Source organism: Rutilus rutilus (genome assembly GCF_951802725.1).
Source record: "Rutilus rutilus genome assembly, chromosome: 10".
Taxonomy (NCBI): domain Eukaryota; kingdom Metazoa; phylum Chordata; class Actinopteri; order Cypriniformes; family Leuciscidae; genus Rutilus; species Rutilus rutilus.
In genome coordinates this window covers 37683054-37701337 of record NC_140215.1, presented here as the reverse complement: position 1 = coordinate 37701337, position 18284 = coordinate 37683054, and the positions used below count along the sequence as shown (strand labels likewise).

Sequence of the window (18284 nt, the reverse complement as noted above, 5' to 3'; positions counted from 1 at the left end):
GGTCGATAGCTATACGCCAATGCCCAAATGCGAAAATATTGATGTTTAGGGGTAGTAAATTCCAATCAAAGTCATGTGTCAGTCATTTTTTACGTGTTTTTTCATATAAATGTCTATAACTCCGAAGCGAATTGAGATATTTTCACCAAAATCGACACACATATGTATGGGCTCACTCTGAGGACACATTAAAAAAATGGTGTGACTGAGCCTCTTGGTGGCGCTATAACAGAACAAAACATGAAATTCCCATTGACTTCAATACAGTTTTGTGAAATAAAATGCTATACTAAACAAATGCATTGGTGTAATATTACGAAACTCAGAATGTGCCATCAGTTCCATCCCCTGAAGGTACCCAAAATATTTCGAGACAGCGCCACCTAGTGGTCAAAAGTTATAACAAAATTTCCAAAATTGCTAATAACTTTTGAATAAATCTGGCTATTGAAATGCCACTGGTCTTAATAGATTCCCTGGGTCAAGCCGAGAACATAGATACCAAGTTTTCCTTATTTGGCCAAACTTCCTGTCCGCCATCTTGATTTTCATTCAAAACCTACTTTTTCGAACTCCTCCTAGACCGTTTGTCCGATTTTCACCAAAATCGAATCGTATCATCTCCAGACTGTGCCGACTAAAAGTTATGGATTTCGTGTCGATAGACGAAACCGTTTTCGTATAGCGCAGCAGCAAAGTTGAGGCATGATGCCAAAAGCACTATTCAGGCTTTATCTCTGAAATCCCTTGAAATATTGACACCAAACTTTGTATATGTCATTGTCACTTCACTCTGACCACATCACATCAGTTTTGTAACTGCTCCACCTATTGGTCGAAAGTCATAATCCATTAAATCATATTATGAATTACTTTTTATATGATTTTTCAGCCATTTCGCCTAAAATCCTCTCTAAATGTCTTTAATTGCTCATTGTTGCAGTTGGTCTGACACCTTCAGCCATGTTGGCATATCCTGTCATCTGCTTGCGCTTGGCCCCGATAATTGCTGCTTGCAGCTATATTTATTATTATTATTATTCTTCATTGTTCCGACTGGGAGTCTATGGCAGCCCATAGAACCGATTGCGGGAAAGTTGTAATGGTTTGACATTCTGATAGAGGACAGTCCCAACATTAAATACACCAATTTTGGTGTGTCTAAGTCATTCCCTCTAGCGCCACCAACTGTCCAAAGTTTCACTCATGTTTCTGCTAATAACTTTTGAACCACAATGGCTAGAAACAAAATTCTTTTTTCCTCTGATTCGTGAGCTCATGGCGATTCGATTGCACCCTATGGCATCATTTTCCGTCATTATAATTTTTCCGCCATTTTGAATTTTCCGAAAAAGCTACTTTTTCGAACTCCTCCTAGGCCGTTGCTCCAATTTCCACGAAAATTGAATCAGATCATCTTCAGACCATGCCGACAAAAAGTTATGGAATTCGTGTTGATTCGTCGAACCGTTCTCGAATACCGCGCAAACAAATTTTATGTAGCGCTTGCGGAAATAGACACAAGCCAGTATCTCCTCAACACTTTATCATATTCAGACCAAACTTGGTACATGTCATCACAAGCATGACCTGAGGCTACATGCTGCGTTTCGGCGCAGCGCCACCTACTGGTCCGGAGATATGAAAAATGGCTATTTTTGCTTATAACTTCTGAACAGTTTGTCCAAAAATCATAAAAGTGGTCTCGTTAGATTCAGGGCGTCATGCTGAGTCGACTGATATCCAATTTTCCCCGATCAGCCATTTTGGCTGTCGGCCATTTTGAATTATGTGCTAAAATGCTGTATTTTAGGAATGCATGAACGTATCGTTACGAAACTCGGTATGGGTCATCAGCATGATGTCCTGAAGGAGCCTGAGAAGTTTCGAAACAGTGCCATCTAGTGGTGAATTTTTTTCCCCAAATACTTCCAAATGCTTCTAACTTTGGGTGTGGTCAACTTATTTTCACAGGACTCATCTCTTTAGACTCCTGAATCGTTGCCGAGTCCAACGATACCAAACATGTTAGGTTTTGCCTTATGGTTTGTGTAGCGTTGTGATTTAGCGCTTAAAAAACATTTGGCTATATCTTTGAAACCGCTTGTCCGATCGAGACGAAACCACCTTCAGAAGTTTGGAAACATAGGTCGATAGTAAAACGCCAATGCCCAAATGCGAAAATATTGATAGTAAGGGGTAGTAAAATCCAATCAAAGTCATGTGTCAGTCATTTTTTACGTGTTTTTTCATATAAATGTCTATAACTCCAAAGCGAATTGAGATATTTTCACCAAAATTGACACAAATATGCATGGGCTCACTCTGAGGACACATTAAAAAAATGGTGGGACTGAGCCTCTTGGTGGCGATATAAAAGAACAAAACATGAAATTCCCATTGACTTCAATACAGTTTTGTGAATTAAAATGCTATAGTAAACAAATGCATTGGTGTAATATTACGAAACTCAGAATGTGCCATCAGCACCATCCCCTGAAGGTACCCAAAATATTTCGAGAGAGCGCCACCTAGTGATCAAATGTTATGACAAAATTTCCAAAAAGGCTAATAAATTTTGAATAAATCTGGCTTTTGAAATGCCACTGGTCTTAATAGATTCCTTCGGTCAAGCCGAGAACATAGATACCAAGTTTTCCTTATTTGGCCAAACTTCCTGTCCGCCATCTTGATTTTCAGTCAAAACCTACTTTTTCGAACTCCTCCTAGACCGTTTGTCCAATTTTCACCAAAATCGAATCGTATCATCTCCAGACTATGCTGAATAAAAGTTATGGATTTCGTGTCAATAGACGAAACCGTTTTCGTATAGCGTAGCAGCAAAGTTGAGGCATGATGCTAAAAGCACTATTCAGGCTTTATCTCTGCAATGCCTTGACATATTGACACCAAACTTTGTATGTGTCATTGTCACTTCACTCTGACCACATCACATCACTTTTGTAACTGCGCCACCTATTGGTCGAAAGTGATAATCCATTAAATCATATTTTAAATGACTTTTTATATGATTTTTCAGCCATTTCATCTAAAATCCTCTTAAAATGTATTTAACTGCTCATTGTTCCAGTTGGTCTGACACCTTCAGCCATGTTGGCATATCCTGTCGTCTGCTTGCGCTTGGCCCCGATAATTGCTGCTTGCAGCTATATTTATTATTATTCTTCTTCTTCTTCTTCTTCTTCTTCCGCTCTTGGAGTCTATGGCAGCCCATAGAACCGATTGCGGGAAAGTTGTTTTGGTTTGACATTCTGATAGAGCACAGTCCCAACATTAAATACACCAATTTTGGTGTTTCTAAGTCATTCCCTCTAGCGCCACCACCTGTCCAAAGTTTCACTTTTATTTTGCTAATAACTTTTGAACTGTAAGGCCAATCAACAAAATTATTTTTTCCTCTGATTCCTGAGCTCATGCCGATTCGATTGCATCCTATGACTTCATTTTCTGTAATAAAAATATGGCCGCCATTTTGATTCATTCGAAAAACCTACTTTTTCGAACTCGTCCTAGACGGTTTGTCCGATTTGCACGAAAATTGAACCAGATCATCTTCAGGCAGTGCTGACCAAAAGTTATGGAATTCAAATTGATTCGTCAAACTGTTTTCAATAAACGCACGAACAAATTTTACGTAGCGCCTGCAAAAACAGTCGTAAGGCTGTATCTCTGCAACGGTTTATCGTATTCAGACCAAACTTGGTACATGTCATCACAAGCATGACCTGAGGCTACATGCTGCGTTTCGGCGCAGCGCCACCTACTGGTCCGGAGATATGAAAAATGGCTATTTTTGCTTATAACTTCTGAACAGTTTGTCCAAAAATCATAAAATTGGTCTCGTTAGATTCAGGGCGACATGCCGAGTCGACTGATATCCAATTTTACCATATCGGCCATTTTGACTGTCGGCCATTTTGAATTATGTGCTAAAATGCTGTATTTTATGAACGCATGAACGGATTGTTACGAAACTTGGCATGGGTCATCAGCACGATGTCCTGAAGGAGTGTGAGAAGTTTCGAAACAGCGCCACCTAGTGGGGAATTTTTTTTTTCAAATGCTTATAACTTTGGGTGCGGTCGACTTATTTTCACGAGACTCATCTAATTAGACTCCTGAAACCTTGCCGAGTCCTACGATACCAAACATGCTAGGTTTCGCCTTACGGTTTGTGTAGCGTTGTGATTTAGCGCTTAAAAAACATTAGGCTATATCTTCGAAACCGCTTGTCCGATCGAGACGAAACCACCGTCAGAAGTTTGGAAACATAGGTCGATAGCTATACGCCAATGCCCAAATGCGAAAATATTGATGTTTAGGGGTAGTAAAATTCAAACAAAGTCATGTGTCAGTCATTTTTTATGTGTTTTTTCATATAAATGTTTATAACTCTAAAGCAAATTGAGATATTTTCACCAAAACTGACACACATATGTATGGGCTCACTCTGAGGACACGTAAAAAAAATTGTGGGACTGAGCCTCTTGGTGGCGCTATAATAGAACAAAACATGAAATTCCCATTGACTTCAATACAGTTTTGTGAGATAAAATGCTATTTTCATTCAAAACCTACTTTTTCGAACTCCTCCCACACCGTTTGTCCGATTTTCACCAAAATCGAATCGTATCATCCCCAGACTGTGCCGACTAAAAGTTATGGATTTCGTGTCAATTGACGAAACCGTTTTCGTATAGCGCAGCAGCAAATTTGAGGCATGATGCTAATAGCACTATTCAGGCTTTATCTCTGCAATGCCTTGACATATTGACACCAAACTTTGTATGTGTCATTGTCTCCTCACTCTGACCACATCACATCAGTTTTGTAACTGCGCCACCTATTTGTCGAAAGTGATAATCCATTAAATCATATTTTTAATTACTGTTTCTATGATTTTTCAGCCATTTCGTCTAAAATCCTCTTTAAATGTCTTTAATTGCTCATTGTTGCAGTTGGTCTGACACTTTCAGACATGTCGGCATGTCTTGTCGTCTTATTCTGCTTGGCCCCGGTAATTGCTGCTTGCAGCTATATTTTTCTTTGTTTTTTTTTCTAATCAGTTATGACATTAGGGTTTTATGTTACATTTAATGTTGTTAAATTAATGTTTATTGCATTTTTAGAATTTCACGTGTGTTACCATGATGGTGTTTAGTGTTTGTGTGAATGACACTGTGCAGCTTCTAAATATTAGTATAACTTTCTTGTGAAAGCACTGTTTGTGATGATCTTTAATTCATCATATGATTTTCATCTCCACTGTGATTGGTGATTGTCAGTGTATTACTATGGTGCAAAACAGATATAAATACTTCAATAGGACAGTAAATTAACATTATATCAGATAATTAAATACAGATTATTACTGTAAAGTCTGTAAAATCTTAAATGTTGCTACTGTATTTTTTACGGTAAATTTCTGGCAACCACAGCTGCCGGTATTTTACCGTAAATTTAACCGATTGGGAAGATTTGTGATACTGACACTTGTGAATTTGAGCAACTAATTTAGTTGCACTTGAAATGTTCTGCATTTACACTTGATCCACTCAGCTGAAATGTTGTATTGCTGTGCTTGCCATGGATTAATAACTTCTTTTATTATTCTCATTTGTTAGTTGTTCTGGATAAAGGCGTACTGTAATATGAATACTTGTTGTGATGAAACTTTCATTTACAAAATTATTGTAACGTGTAATTTTTACTCCACTAACTTTCAAATAAATTGATAGTGGTGCCGTACATATCAGCATTATCAAAATAACTACAAGAGCTTGGTGTCTTTCTTTGCATTGACATTATCTACTTTTTGACATTTGTATTAGTCCTGCAGTGCCTCCCCAGGTAAAAGTAGGCTTCTACTTGTTGTGCTTTATTTAAAGAGTATTTAATATGTACTTTTTAAAAGTATACTTAAAAAAAGATGTAATTAAGTTCAACTTAAGAGTCCAAAAAGTAAGTAGACTAATTTACCAGTAATCAAATTATTTTTTAAATGTACTTTTTGAAAGTGTACTTTGTTGTTAATGTATTTTAAATTGTATTGAAGTTTTTTTTTTTTTAAATGTATTAAATTTTACATACTTAGAGTGGCAACTCAGTGTACTTAAGGGAAGTATATTTTGTGGAAATGAATTGTTAGTATACTTTTTTTAAAGTGTACTATGATCTCACTTCATTAGAAGTGTGACGTCTGTACACTTTATGCAGTACACTCTAAAAATAAGTGTATTTTTAGTGGCATATCAGAGTACTTTCATAAAATATGTTAAAATCCAAAAATGTATAGTGGTAATTTAGTGTACTTATAGTAAGTAGGCTTATTTGTAATACAGAGTTAGTATAATTTTTGAAAGTGTACACTGATTTCACTTCATCGGTAGTGTAATCTTAGTACACTGTAAACAAATTTGTTTCTACCTTACACTATAATAACATTGCACTGAAAGTACGTGTCTATGATGTTTAGATTGTAATTGAACTTCACTTCAAAAACATTATTATTGTCATAGTGGGACACTTTAAAAGCACTAAATATAGTTAGGAAGTGCATTTGTAGATCACTTGAAATATTACAGAATACAGAGGCATACTAAATTAACATAGTTTATAGTAATTATAAGTATGATAGCAGTATGCACAAAATGTACTTAAACACAACTATAATTTGCGCTGCAATGCCTTTTTAAGTGTATTTCCATTAGAATGGCGATAAAATGCAATTGTACTGTAAGTGTGCTTAATTGCTCATTAATCTTGATTTACATTAGTGTATTTTAGTGCACTTGAAGTTTAAAAAAAGTTGTTCCATTTTAGTATACTATTTACACTTGAAGTGTAGTCAAATAGATGTTAAGTTGAAGTTAATACATAATTGAATACACTTAACTATACTTGGATTTGACGAAAATAGTACAAAATGTAGAAAATATACTTAGTACACTTTATTAAAGTATATTTTTAATAGAATTCTTTTTCACCTGAGTCAAGAGTACAGAGACAAACACCAGGTTTTTATCAGTAGAATATACAGAGGTAAAAAGTACAAGCATTGACAAAAATGACAGTGAAGAGTCATGCAACCCTCTGTAAGAAAAATGATTACTTGCACAATTAAATTTATAATCTTTCGTAAGAAAAGCAGATTCTGGGTCAAAGGACACAGCACTGCCCAAATGAGACCTTCCTTCCCCAATATCATGTGTTATAGAGGACAACATGACACTTTAGAAAAGAGGATCATATCCAAAGCCTGAATACTATTTAGCCACAAAGGTTAATAAAAAATCCTCTCGCAGAGCAGTAATGGGACAAGAGCACTGAAAAATGCTGAAATATAGTGTATGTAAAAGGGATTGTTACGATCCTGAATTTTGATTCGTCAATACAACATTACAGTTTATACAATACATTACAATACAAAATACACAATTTAGTAACAGCTGACACAAAACAGCAGTTCACATTACTGTGCTCTTATTTCACTGCACAGCTCCCATAGGAAAAAAAAAGTGTTATTGGTCACATCTAGGACATGAAGCGTCTTATTGTCATACATTTAGCTCAGGAGAAAGGAGCCTTTAATGGGATGCGGCTGCTAAAGGTTACTCTTTCTGAGCATTTTTTGCTGATGTCTGTCACACACCAGATGAAGAAGGTGCCGACAGATGTCGCGTTAACTGGAATTTTTTCCTTTTTTTTTTTTTTTTGGAATGATTTTTTTTTTTTTTTTTTACCTAATGGAAAAATCTGAAATCAATCTCATTTTGACAGATACACTGAGGATATAATCTGATTGTAACTTGTAGCTGTAATTCTCACTCCTGTCCACTTGGTGGCGAGTGGCGAATGGCTTTTCTAAGCTGTTTTTATACAGTCTATATTTTATTGATGTCTTTCTGCGGTTGAAACACTGATTGAGCAGTTACATGAGAGACATGATACGGATTTCGGTAAGTTGGACTGTATCTTTCAACGTATTTTCTGATGTTCATTCATGTTTATTTCGTTCTGTAGTAAAGAGGAAGGGATGGTCGCGTTCTCTCGCACTTCGCTTGAACTGAGGCGCTAGTGATCTCTCATTAAAGAGCGCCAAAACGGTATTTATTGTTTGAATTTTGTGATAAAATGGACAGAATGTGAAAGCTGAGACTTTGTTTCATTTTAAAAGTAATAAAAGCACAAAGCTTATTGCGATTTATTAGACAAACATTCATGATGCAACCTGAAAAGTGACCCAGTCTCTATTCAACTTTCTCTTCATACCCTATATTTAGCATAATCTAGCCTATATGCTTGTCCTGTAAGTTTGTGAATAAAAATAAAAAAGGTGAACAAAAACAGAGCCTATTAAATGTCTTATTATCATTAAAATATGAAAATTAAAATTAAAATGACGGTTAGAGATTATGACTGAATTTTTACGACCCTGTCCGTCAAAATGATGGACAATGCAGAGTTTGTAAAGATGATTTTTAATGTTTACTTGACAAATTCTTGTTTGAAAGATTCAAGTAGTTTTTATAAGCTTGAAGTTTTTGCTGTTAGACAGATAGAAAATCAGACCAACTCAGACAGATCAATACAAATTCAGACAGACCATCAGATTACTTCAGACCCCATCAGACCTCAACAGACCCCCAAGAAACCACATCAGACAACTTCTGACCCCATTTGACTATGTGTTACCAGGGAGTTTCATGTGCGCCTCCGTTTGCAGAGCTTTTATCGAACACACAATGGTAAACAGCAATGACAGTGTGAAGGCACCATTACACGTAATGAATCATGCAGGGTCAAACTAAAGCAATAAGACCCGCGAAGCCGTCGTGCCTTAAACCCCCTTAGCTGATCTAAATTCACTGTAAAACACAGCTTCAAGGGGCTTACAAAAAAAAAAAAACGTTATCATTTATTCCTCCGCCAAGCAACACATGCAGCAACAAAGCATCACAAACGGCAGTTGCGCAATAATACTAATGTAATGCGGTCACAGGTGTGTGTTTGTTGAGTAATGAACGCGACTCAACCAATAAGAATCAAGGACCGGACCTATCCATTTTAAAAACTTGTTTAGAGCACATTGTCATTTAATAGCGTCCCTCGGGTGGATGCTCTAGCAAGCAAATGGCCACCAGTGCTCTTGTATGCATTTCCTCCTCTACTACCCAGCAAACACATTTACGTTGTGGCAACGTCTCTGGCACGTTGCATTTCTGCTATGGCAACGTCGCTGTATACGTGCTCGCAACATTGTAACAACGTAGAATTGTAAGACGTGACAGGGCTGTAGCAACGTTGTTGCGCGACATCCAGCAACTGAGAGACGACGTTCTGACAATATTTTTATATGGTGTATTTTGTTAGATAATTATATACTTTTTATAATTTATTGTTTATCTATATTATTTAATGGGGCTATCAACACCTGCAAGTGTAGCCTACACTTTAAAGAGTAAAAATGACAGAAGGTTTCGTTAATTCAACTTTATTAAAATTGCATATAATCAAATTGCACTTCCAAAAGTCATACATTTGTGAAAAAAAAAACATAAAAATGAACGAATACACATTTATTTTAAGTGTAATAAATAAAACATGAAAAGCAAAGGCAGATCAGAACATTTAATGAACAAAACCGGGTCTGTATGGCAGACAGTAGCCGAGCAGGTGTCACCGGGGAAACATATCCACAAATCCAGAGGAGCAAAGAAACGAATGAGACTAAATAGCGGAAAAATCAAACGAAAAACTAAACAATGCGAGCGATGCTTCATTAACCACATTAGAAATTAAAGCTGTAGGTTGTGTTTGATAGCTGAGGTAACTGTTAGGCTAAACGCAATACTCACGTGTCCTTGCTCGATGATGAATGAGAACACAATGAGCCCAACAACAGGTGGTTGGAATTTAAAAGGCTGATTTTCCCGCTTCAGGGCAGTGACGAGTACATTATGTAGTCCAGTGGTTGTCAAGACACCCTAGGCACAACCTTAAGCAATGGCCCTGAATGATGGTTTAATGTCAACATTGTGACAACGCTGTAACAACTTCACTACACAACGTAGTAATAGCAACCTTTTGGCCATGTTGTTAAAACGTTGTTAGAAGGTTGGCTACGTTGTGCCAACGTTCTGTGTTTGCTGGGTACTTCCTCCTCTACCCCCACTACCCAAAGTGGGGATCTTGAAGGCCCAAGTCAGTTCTGGTACCAGATCCAGGGAGGTACAATCTACATGTCTGGCCGTTAGACGGGAGTCTTCCAGAGCTCTTGGAGAAGCAGGTCTGACAACACTGCAAGCCCCATCTAATGCTGCTAGTGGGAAAGGTTCTCTCAATGGTGTCAGTCCAGGGAAATGGACCCAGTTTCATGCGAGGTGGAGGTCTTGTAATTTCTCCAGTTCTTGGTGGAAAATGAACGGTTTCGTCTTCACTGGGATTGGCGTTTTACCATTTTTGTAGCATAAACACCATCAAACCGATGAGAGCTTCAGATCTTCCAATGTTTCATTCGCCGTGCAACTGATACTCAACTGCCATTGGCTCATCTGCATTCGAGGGGAGGGGCTTACCGATAGGTCAGTTAGAGACAGCATTTCTTGTATCTATTTCTTCAGTTAGAAAAAGTAAAAGTGATGCGGAGATGGCTTTTATTTGTATTACCAGGTCAGTAAGGTATTTTATTGAACAGATAAACAGCCATAGCCTATGTAGCTCTCTAACAGAGTTCATTGTAAAGCTTTATCTATTGTGAAGGCTCATTTCATTATGGTTGTTGTAGTGCTGTGCTGGAATTTTCAGAAGTGATCCACCAGATATCTAGGCTGGTCCTACCAGACTCTCGTACATTTCATTTGTTTAGAGAGTCTGGCCACTCTCCATTGACAAGCGTTAACTTAACCTTGAAGGCGGATACTCTGTTGAAGTTTACAACTATTGGATCTGCCCAGAGCCACTCTGGATCTGCCTTAACCAATCGCTAATGTTTGGTCGTGACATAACCCTACAACTCAAACTAGCGCACAACCTCCACGTCATCGTTCTCAGCCACTCCCTCTCTTCGCTGATTGGACCGGTAAAAATTTGGCCGGAGAAAACCCACGAATATACCGCAAACCCAGACGAAGTACTGAAGGAAAATGAAAATTGAGCGGAAGTACGTCGGAGGGCAGAGCCAGGCTACCAGATGTATTGCGGTGTTGTTTACAACACATGCGTACACACACTCCCACTTACAAACACGCATCTGCTACTTTTACAGAAACCTCAGCAATTGTACTTCCTCATTTACTCTCTAGAATAACTTTTTTTTTTTTAAATAAAATAATTAAAATGCTTTCCTATTCCTGTTGCACAAGTTGTTAATGACCAGCTTGCACAACTACTTCCTCGTTCTACTTGTACGGCTCAGGCATTTTAACAGCATTCAGCGCACCTCAGACAGTTACTCATGAGAACACAGATTATTACTATGTAATTATAATTTTTTTTAGCATGAATTATTATTATTTTCTTTCTTTTTTACTCTTTTTGCTTTTTTGTTTGATACATGTCATTATACTTTGTAATGGGTAACAATATTATATCTACTTCCTATCTCATGATATTCCTTCATCTGTGTGATTTTTAAAGGCAGCAAATGTACTCAAGCGAGTATGCGATTTGGGACTCAGCCCTAGTTTTTCCCAGTTCTGCCGAGTAACTGATTACATCTACACCAGCGACTCATTTAGTCCCTGACACACAGTGAGGAAGGCTGATGGCTGAAATGCATTAGTGTGCAGCGTTTCTGCCATTTTTAATGTTTCTATTGTGATAGCAATGATGTTAAATAATTTTTTTAACTCTTTTAAGCTGGAAGAAGTACCTTGGATATTCTTCTAAAAGTTAACTTGAATTATATTAAACCGGCTGAAATCTTCCTATAAAAATATTTTATTTCCGCACTGCTACTACTACTACTATGAATGATAATTAACAATTATCAGAATTTTGGCATAAACATGAAAAATACATAGAATTAAATTACTGACAATGAAAAAAAAAAAAAAAAAAAAAGAGTAAAACATTTAATAGAAATAAATAAAGGTCTGCTCTGATATTATTCATAATAATATCTCTTGTCCAGTACCTGAAAAAGTCCAGATTTTTGTATCTCCTTGATTTCAAGTGGCATTTAGTCAACTAGGGCTGCGTTTAAATAGCTTTTTTATGCCCTTCCCTCGCTAACTGAAAACTGAAAATCATTAACAAGACCTTTGTCTCAAAATATAGTCAATAATTTTAGCGATTTATATATTGAAGTCTATGAGGTGTATATCCCTGAATGCTCCCATTGTAAGTGCGTTGTGGTAATTATTGTCTGTAAGTAACACACTCTGGTGTTGATCAGTTCTCAGATTGGGCTTCAGTATAAAAGAGAACAGAGCCTCTTGCTCCCAGTGGACCGGAGCTCTTTATAAATGCTACCGTATCCCTTCCTCTCTCATTATTATTACTGTCACCGACTGGATCATTTATTTATTAGTACGGCATCTTAGCCCTTCAGAGGACCTCACTCCCAAACCCAGTCTTCTTTACCCAGGGTCCCACAGCTAATGAGGGGCCAGACAGACACCGTGAGAGAGAGGGAGGACTGGAGAGAGGAACTCCCTGGAGAGGAGAACAGGAGCTGAATGATAATCGTAACTTAGTGTCTCTTAGATCCAAAATTCAGGACAGTGCTAGTTAAAGAAGGATCGTGAGAGAAATGCGATTGGGTTTGTTGGGATTCTTGGAAAACACCTGAAGACGATAAATTCACCTTTACTGCGCATGCATAAAACCTCACAAAAGCTCACTGAGATGATACAGATGGAAAATAATAAATAATAAAGTTATCGCACAATTCTTTTGGCAGGGTCATTTTATTTAGCAAAATATCTCAGCATTCTCTGATGCGTCCAGGTCGCACTCACTCACCATTATTTGTTTGGTCTAAAACGCAATTGCTCTCATGTTTTGCCGCAGGACAGCTAATGTGAGTGCATTTTCTGTCATCTTTACAGGACTGTGATATGAAGTGTGTGCAAAGTAACATTAACAACAGTGTGAAAGTGAATAGCACATAACAGCCACAATACTGGCATAAACATGAATATCTATTTTTAAAACCTCTGTTTTGACAGTCCACACTACAACAGCGTTTTCAGATTTATCAACTTTGGAGAGCGTTTTCAAAAAGCTTCATTTTCATTAATTAAAACGCCATCTCAGTGTGGATGTAAGGTCAAAATGGAGAGAAAAAGATGCGCTTTCAAATGAAAACCTATTAGTTTGGACAAGGCCTGAGTGAACAGGAACAGAAACGACACATTTTAGAGTCAAAAGCTATTTTACTGTAAGCCCTTTATTTTGCTGTGTATAAGTGTTATGAGTTAGGACAGTTTTAGGATTCAGGATAGGAGTTTGTTTATACATTCATATTGTACAAAGACAACAAATATTTGCGCACACACAAGTCCCATTTAAAAAACAATGCATGAATGTTGCTGCCTTGATGACACCATGCAAATTTTTTTTTAACATTTGACAAAAAGAATTTGGTTTCATATGATGAAACAGTTTAAAACATTAGTAGAAAATAGTGGAATCTGATTAACTGCATCTGTGTGAGGAGAACTGACTTTCTAAAAATCACCAAAACAGACAAAATGAGTTCTTGGTGTGAGAATCTTTCCTCTTTTTATTCAGGCACAACTAACTCCTACATCTTCACCGTGGTAACAGTCATGAACTTCAATTCCTCCATGTGGACAGTCAAAAATGCTCCTCTCAGATCCAGTACAACCCAAATCATCTAGCAAGATTTTTCCAGTTCCTGGAGGAGATACACAAAAGACCGTTCTGAGAGGGTTTTGGAAACTATAGCCTGTATACCATGAACCGTTAAGGGGTTTTAGTTAAGCATAGACAGATACATCACCTGCACCGGCCGTGAACACCTCGGTGGCCCTCTGGAAGCCCAACATCCTACACACCACCAACCCATCCATAGTGCCAAAGTCGTCATTACACACCGTTCCCCAGACACCATTATACAGCAACTCGACTCTTCCACGGGTGGAGCTTCCCACTAAACGAACCACAGCTAAAGACAAATACACATATATGAGACATGTTTAGGCATTCATATGTCTTGCAAGAATCTCTGAGAATTTAATAGACGTTAACACTAGCTATGTTTTCATCCACCTATTTTAATGCGAATTTTGGGTTATTGCATAATAAACGCTGGATGGAAATGCCAAGATGTGCATAAATTCAAAAAATGTGCATAAAAACTTACGCGACGGATAATTTTGTAATTTTTTATTTAGACATGCGCATAAACTATGATTGAAACACCTTTGCAGAATAAATCCTTTGATGCGCAACAATAACCTCATGTGACTTTGCCTCAGCAGAGGCTGTGATTGGATAACTGGAGTAACCAGTGGACCAATGGCATCACAGCATCTCAACTGTTGGTTTGGTGTTTCTGAAACGCCTGAGTCAAAGACTCATCAGAATGATTTGGTTTAATTCCTCCAGAAGCGTCTCACACGATTGCGTTTCCAAACACCAGCATCCGAACGTAAGAGAACATGACAGTGTTTATTGTGTTTCGTCTGACGCTCTGAGACAAACTCATTTATGATGGAGGGAAACAGAGCCTGATTGCAGCAACTTACGGTTTTATTACAGATATAATGTGCCAATTTCCCAGGAAGTGATGATTTTGCTGTCTTGAACACATGGGATGGAAACGTTGCTTTATTCACAAATGTTTTATGCAATTTTGCACACAAGTTAAATCTGCAACTTTGGATGGAAACATAGCTAGTGACACACAGTAGTTCAGAAAGATAAATCTGTAATTATGGAAATTACCAGGCACACCAGCATTGGGTACTACATCACCCTTCTCACCCTTCAGACCTGTTTAAGACCATCATACATGTACATACAATCAATTCACTTGCAAAACAGTTTATTAATCACATAGATGCTGTGCACTCACAGATATCGTGGATACACACAAAATATGCCACAACATACCTTGATCTCCCTTTTGCCCTGGGAGAGAATAGGGTAAGAGGAAAGGAAGAAAGTCAAGAAACAGACACAGATGGATGTTGCCTTCTTGTCATTAATAAACTTTTTAATAAACCCACCTGAATCCCCTTTACTGCCCTTTACTCCATTCAGACCCTGAGATCCTGGGACACCTACATACAACATCGAACTCAGATGACGACTGCATGATATAAACCCGGTGTTTATCATCTGTTTTCATGTTTGTCTTTATTTACCTGGCAAGCCTTGATCTCCCTTTACCCCCTGTTGTCCTGGGCGCCCTAAAAACAATTATTTACCCAAAATGATTGGCAACAGCATATATCACTTTTATGTGCATATGCTCTTAGCACTCCTACAATACCTTGAAGGCCAAGGCCACTGTCTCCCTTTGGTCCAGGCGAGCCTTTTTCTCCAGGTGGTCCTCTCAGGCCAGGAGGTCCCTGTGGACCAGTAGGCCCTAAAAGACCAATCAACCACAGCTTAGGGCCCAAATGAATGAGGAATTATGAAACTTCATGGGTGCACCATTCTGCCTGAAAACAAAGTCACATTTACAGGGTACCAGGATGATATAATGAGCACTTGTGAGGAAAAACTATAATCTCTGTATTTAATAAAGTTGCCAGTTTGTGGTAGAGTTCAGTGACTTGAAGGTAAATACTGTGTGTGAAAGAATCTGAAGTTTTTGGAAAACGTAGTATCTTTGAAAGTCAACACAGATGTTTTCCTTTTTACTTCTGAGTACTTTTGTGTTTGCCGTATAATAGATTCTGGGATGAAACTGCTGTGCAATAAGCTTTCTCCAACATTGTGGTATCAGCTATTTCAGATAAATCAAAGTACACCAGATTTTATGTCATTTGTCATAAGTCTGGCTACTGGTAAGTTCAAGTCCTCCGGGGAAATTTACGAGTTGGTACGTTTTTGATAAGTCACTTTTGTCGGAGCAAGATGGCAGTGAACCTTCTCTTAATTAACTACACAAAAATACAGCAAGGTTTTTAAACTCTACTTCTAGAGAACGAAGAACAAATAATTGAATCAGGTTTTGCTTTTTTATGTTTTTAATTAATTTATAAATCCACTGTAAACTTCATTGTTATATTGTTATATTGCAGTGTTATATTACATTTGGACCATGCAATTAGATTATTTTGTTGTAAATAAAAAAGCCTGACAATGTCACTGCTAAATACCTTTAAGTAGTGTTGTATTGTTTCTTTCCAAAAGCTTTCTTACCGCTTACACCTGGAGGCCCCTGCCCTCCTCTCTCACCACTGGGACCTTGGTCTCCTTTAGGCCCTGAGGAAGAGAGATTTCAAGTACAAGGTGTCAAAAAGAGTCAAAATGCAGAACAGTCAAGTGTGGCTTTGACTGAGATTTAGTTTTAGTGGTGTTTAATAAGGAAACCGTCACTATTACTACTGTTCAGACTAAACAGATTAAAGTGGTTTTGTGATGTGGTTGTACTTTTGCACAACTGCACTACACTGTGAAAAAATCTTATTTTCTATCAGTAGTAGTAATTAGCAGCTATAGACAAACTGTCAAATCATTCGGGTCAGATTTATCTTTTAAGAAGTACCTGGATTTCCACGGGCCCCTGGTGTTCCTGCCAAACCATTCTTTCCATCGGCACCTGGACGACCGTCATTCCCAGGTAAACCTTGTGTGCACAGAGCAGTTGTCATTAGAGCAGTATAAAACTCTTACAGCATGGAAAAATGTGCAAGGCATTTCCACAACATATATTTTCTGTTTTATTACAGAATGAATTATTAAGGTGGCCTTTCATCATAATAATCAGGCACCTTGTATTCCTCTCTTTCCTGGATCCCCCTTTAAGCCTGGAACACCTGGAGACAGAAATAAATACAGTCAGGGAGAGATGTGGATCTGCTATACTGGGATGAGACGTGTGTGAAAGTAAGGAGGCGATTACCAGGTGCACCCGGAGCGCCAACCATTCCCTTTACGCCTGCGAGACCTGGGTCTCCTCTCTGTCCTTTTTCACCTGGAGCTCCAGGCTCACCTACCCTCCCTGAAATAAATACAATCATTTTCAATTAATTTAATTGTTTTGCAGCATTTTCTTTGAGTACACCAAAGAAGTGAATGCTTTAGCATTACTAACGTACAATTATTTCCTAAGCCTATGCAGCTCGTTAACACTGACGAAAAATTAAGAGCACAATACTCACACATGCTTCTCAAGAGCACTCACACCCATACACATATGCATACAAATTCATACATATATACAAAAATACACTAACCTGGTGAGCCAAGGCCTCCTTTCTGTCCTGGGTTCCCTGGTATTCCAGGAGAACCTAATACAGAGCACAGCTGGAGTATAAAAACTGACTGCTCAAAGCATGACATAACAATGACAAAATACTATTCACACGCATCTGTTGGAAAAAAGGATGGAAGACACCAAAGGTCAAATGACAGCTTTAGTTCAGTTCAGTGTTTATGTCTGTTTTGACCAGCAGGGAGCACTAAAAACACACAGGCGAGCCTTTTTCTCCAGGAGGTCCCTGTGGACCAGGAGGCCCTAAAAGACCAATCAACCACAGGTTAGGGCCCAAATGAATGAGGAATTATGAAACTTTATGGGTGCACCATTCTGCCTGAAAACAAAGTCACATTTACAGGGTACCAGGATGATATAATGAGCACTTGTGAGGAAAAACTATAATCTCTGTATTTAATGAAGTTGCCAGTTTGTGGTAGAGTTCAGTGACTTGAAGGTAAATACTGTGTGTGAAAGAATCTGTAGTTTTTGGAAAAACTTATTATCTTTGAAAGTCAACACATATGTATGGAAGCTTGTTTCCGCCACTGAATAAAACATTTTAAAAGATAATTGCTACTTTTTATCTCACAATTGCGAGTTTACATCTCGCAATTCTGACTTTATTTCTCAGAATTGCGAGATATAAAGTCAGAATTGCGTGAAATAAAGTCAGAATTCTGAGATATAAAGTCAGAATTCTGAGATATAAAGTCAGAATTGCGAGATATAAAAGTCGCAATTGCGTCTTATAAAGTCAGAATTCAGACTTTTTTTCTCGCAATTGCGACTTTATATCACGCAATTCTGACTTTATATCTCAGAATTCTGACTTTATATCACGCAATTCTGACTTTATAAC

The 18284-nt window shown here is 37.9% G+C and overlaps 1 protein-coding gene across 6 annotated transcripts in view; it reads right to left on the bottom strand.

Annotated features, from left to right (window-relative positions):
• Positions 1–13395: 13395 nt before the first annotated feature.
• The window catches only part of marco (macrophage receptor with collagenous structure), a 444814-nt gene continuing 439925 nt past the window's right edge, over positions 13396–18284 (bottom strand). For 3 of the 6 annotated variants that reach the window (XM_084420559.1, XM_084420561.1, XM_084420562.1), the window contains 12 exons: positions 17403–17456; positions 17069–17167; positions 16938–16982; positions 16712–16792; positions 16366–16428; positions 15488–15583; positions 15360–15404; positions 15222–15275; positions 15106–15123; positions 14938–14985; positions 13991–14155; positions 13396–13885 (listed from right to left, as the gene is read on the bottom strand). In XM_084420559.1, the coding sequence (XP_084276685.1) occupies positions 13755–13885; positions 13991–14155; positions 14938–14985; positions 15106–15123; positions 15222–15275; positions 15360–15404; positions 15488–15583; positions 16366–16428; positions 16712–16792; positions 16938–16982; positions 17069–17167; positions 17403–17456 (899 nt within the window). In that variant the 3' untranslated portion in view covers positions 13396–13754. The remainder of the gene's footprint in view (positions 13886–13990; positions 14156–14937; positions 14986–15105; positions 15124–15221; positions 15276–15359; positions 15405–15487; positions 15584–16365; positions 16429–16711; positions 16793–16937; positions 16983–17068; positions 17168–17402; positions 17457–18284) is intronic. The other 3 variants (XM_084420560.1, XM_084420565.1, XM_084420564.1) reach the window with 3 other exon arrangements.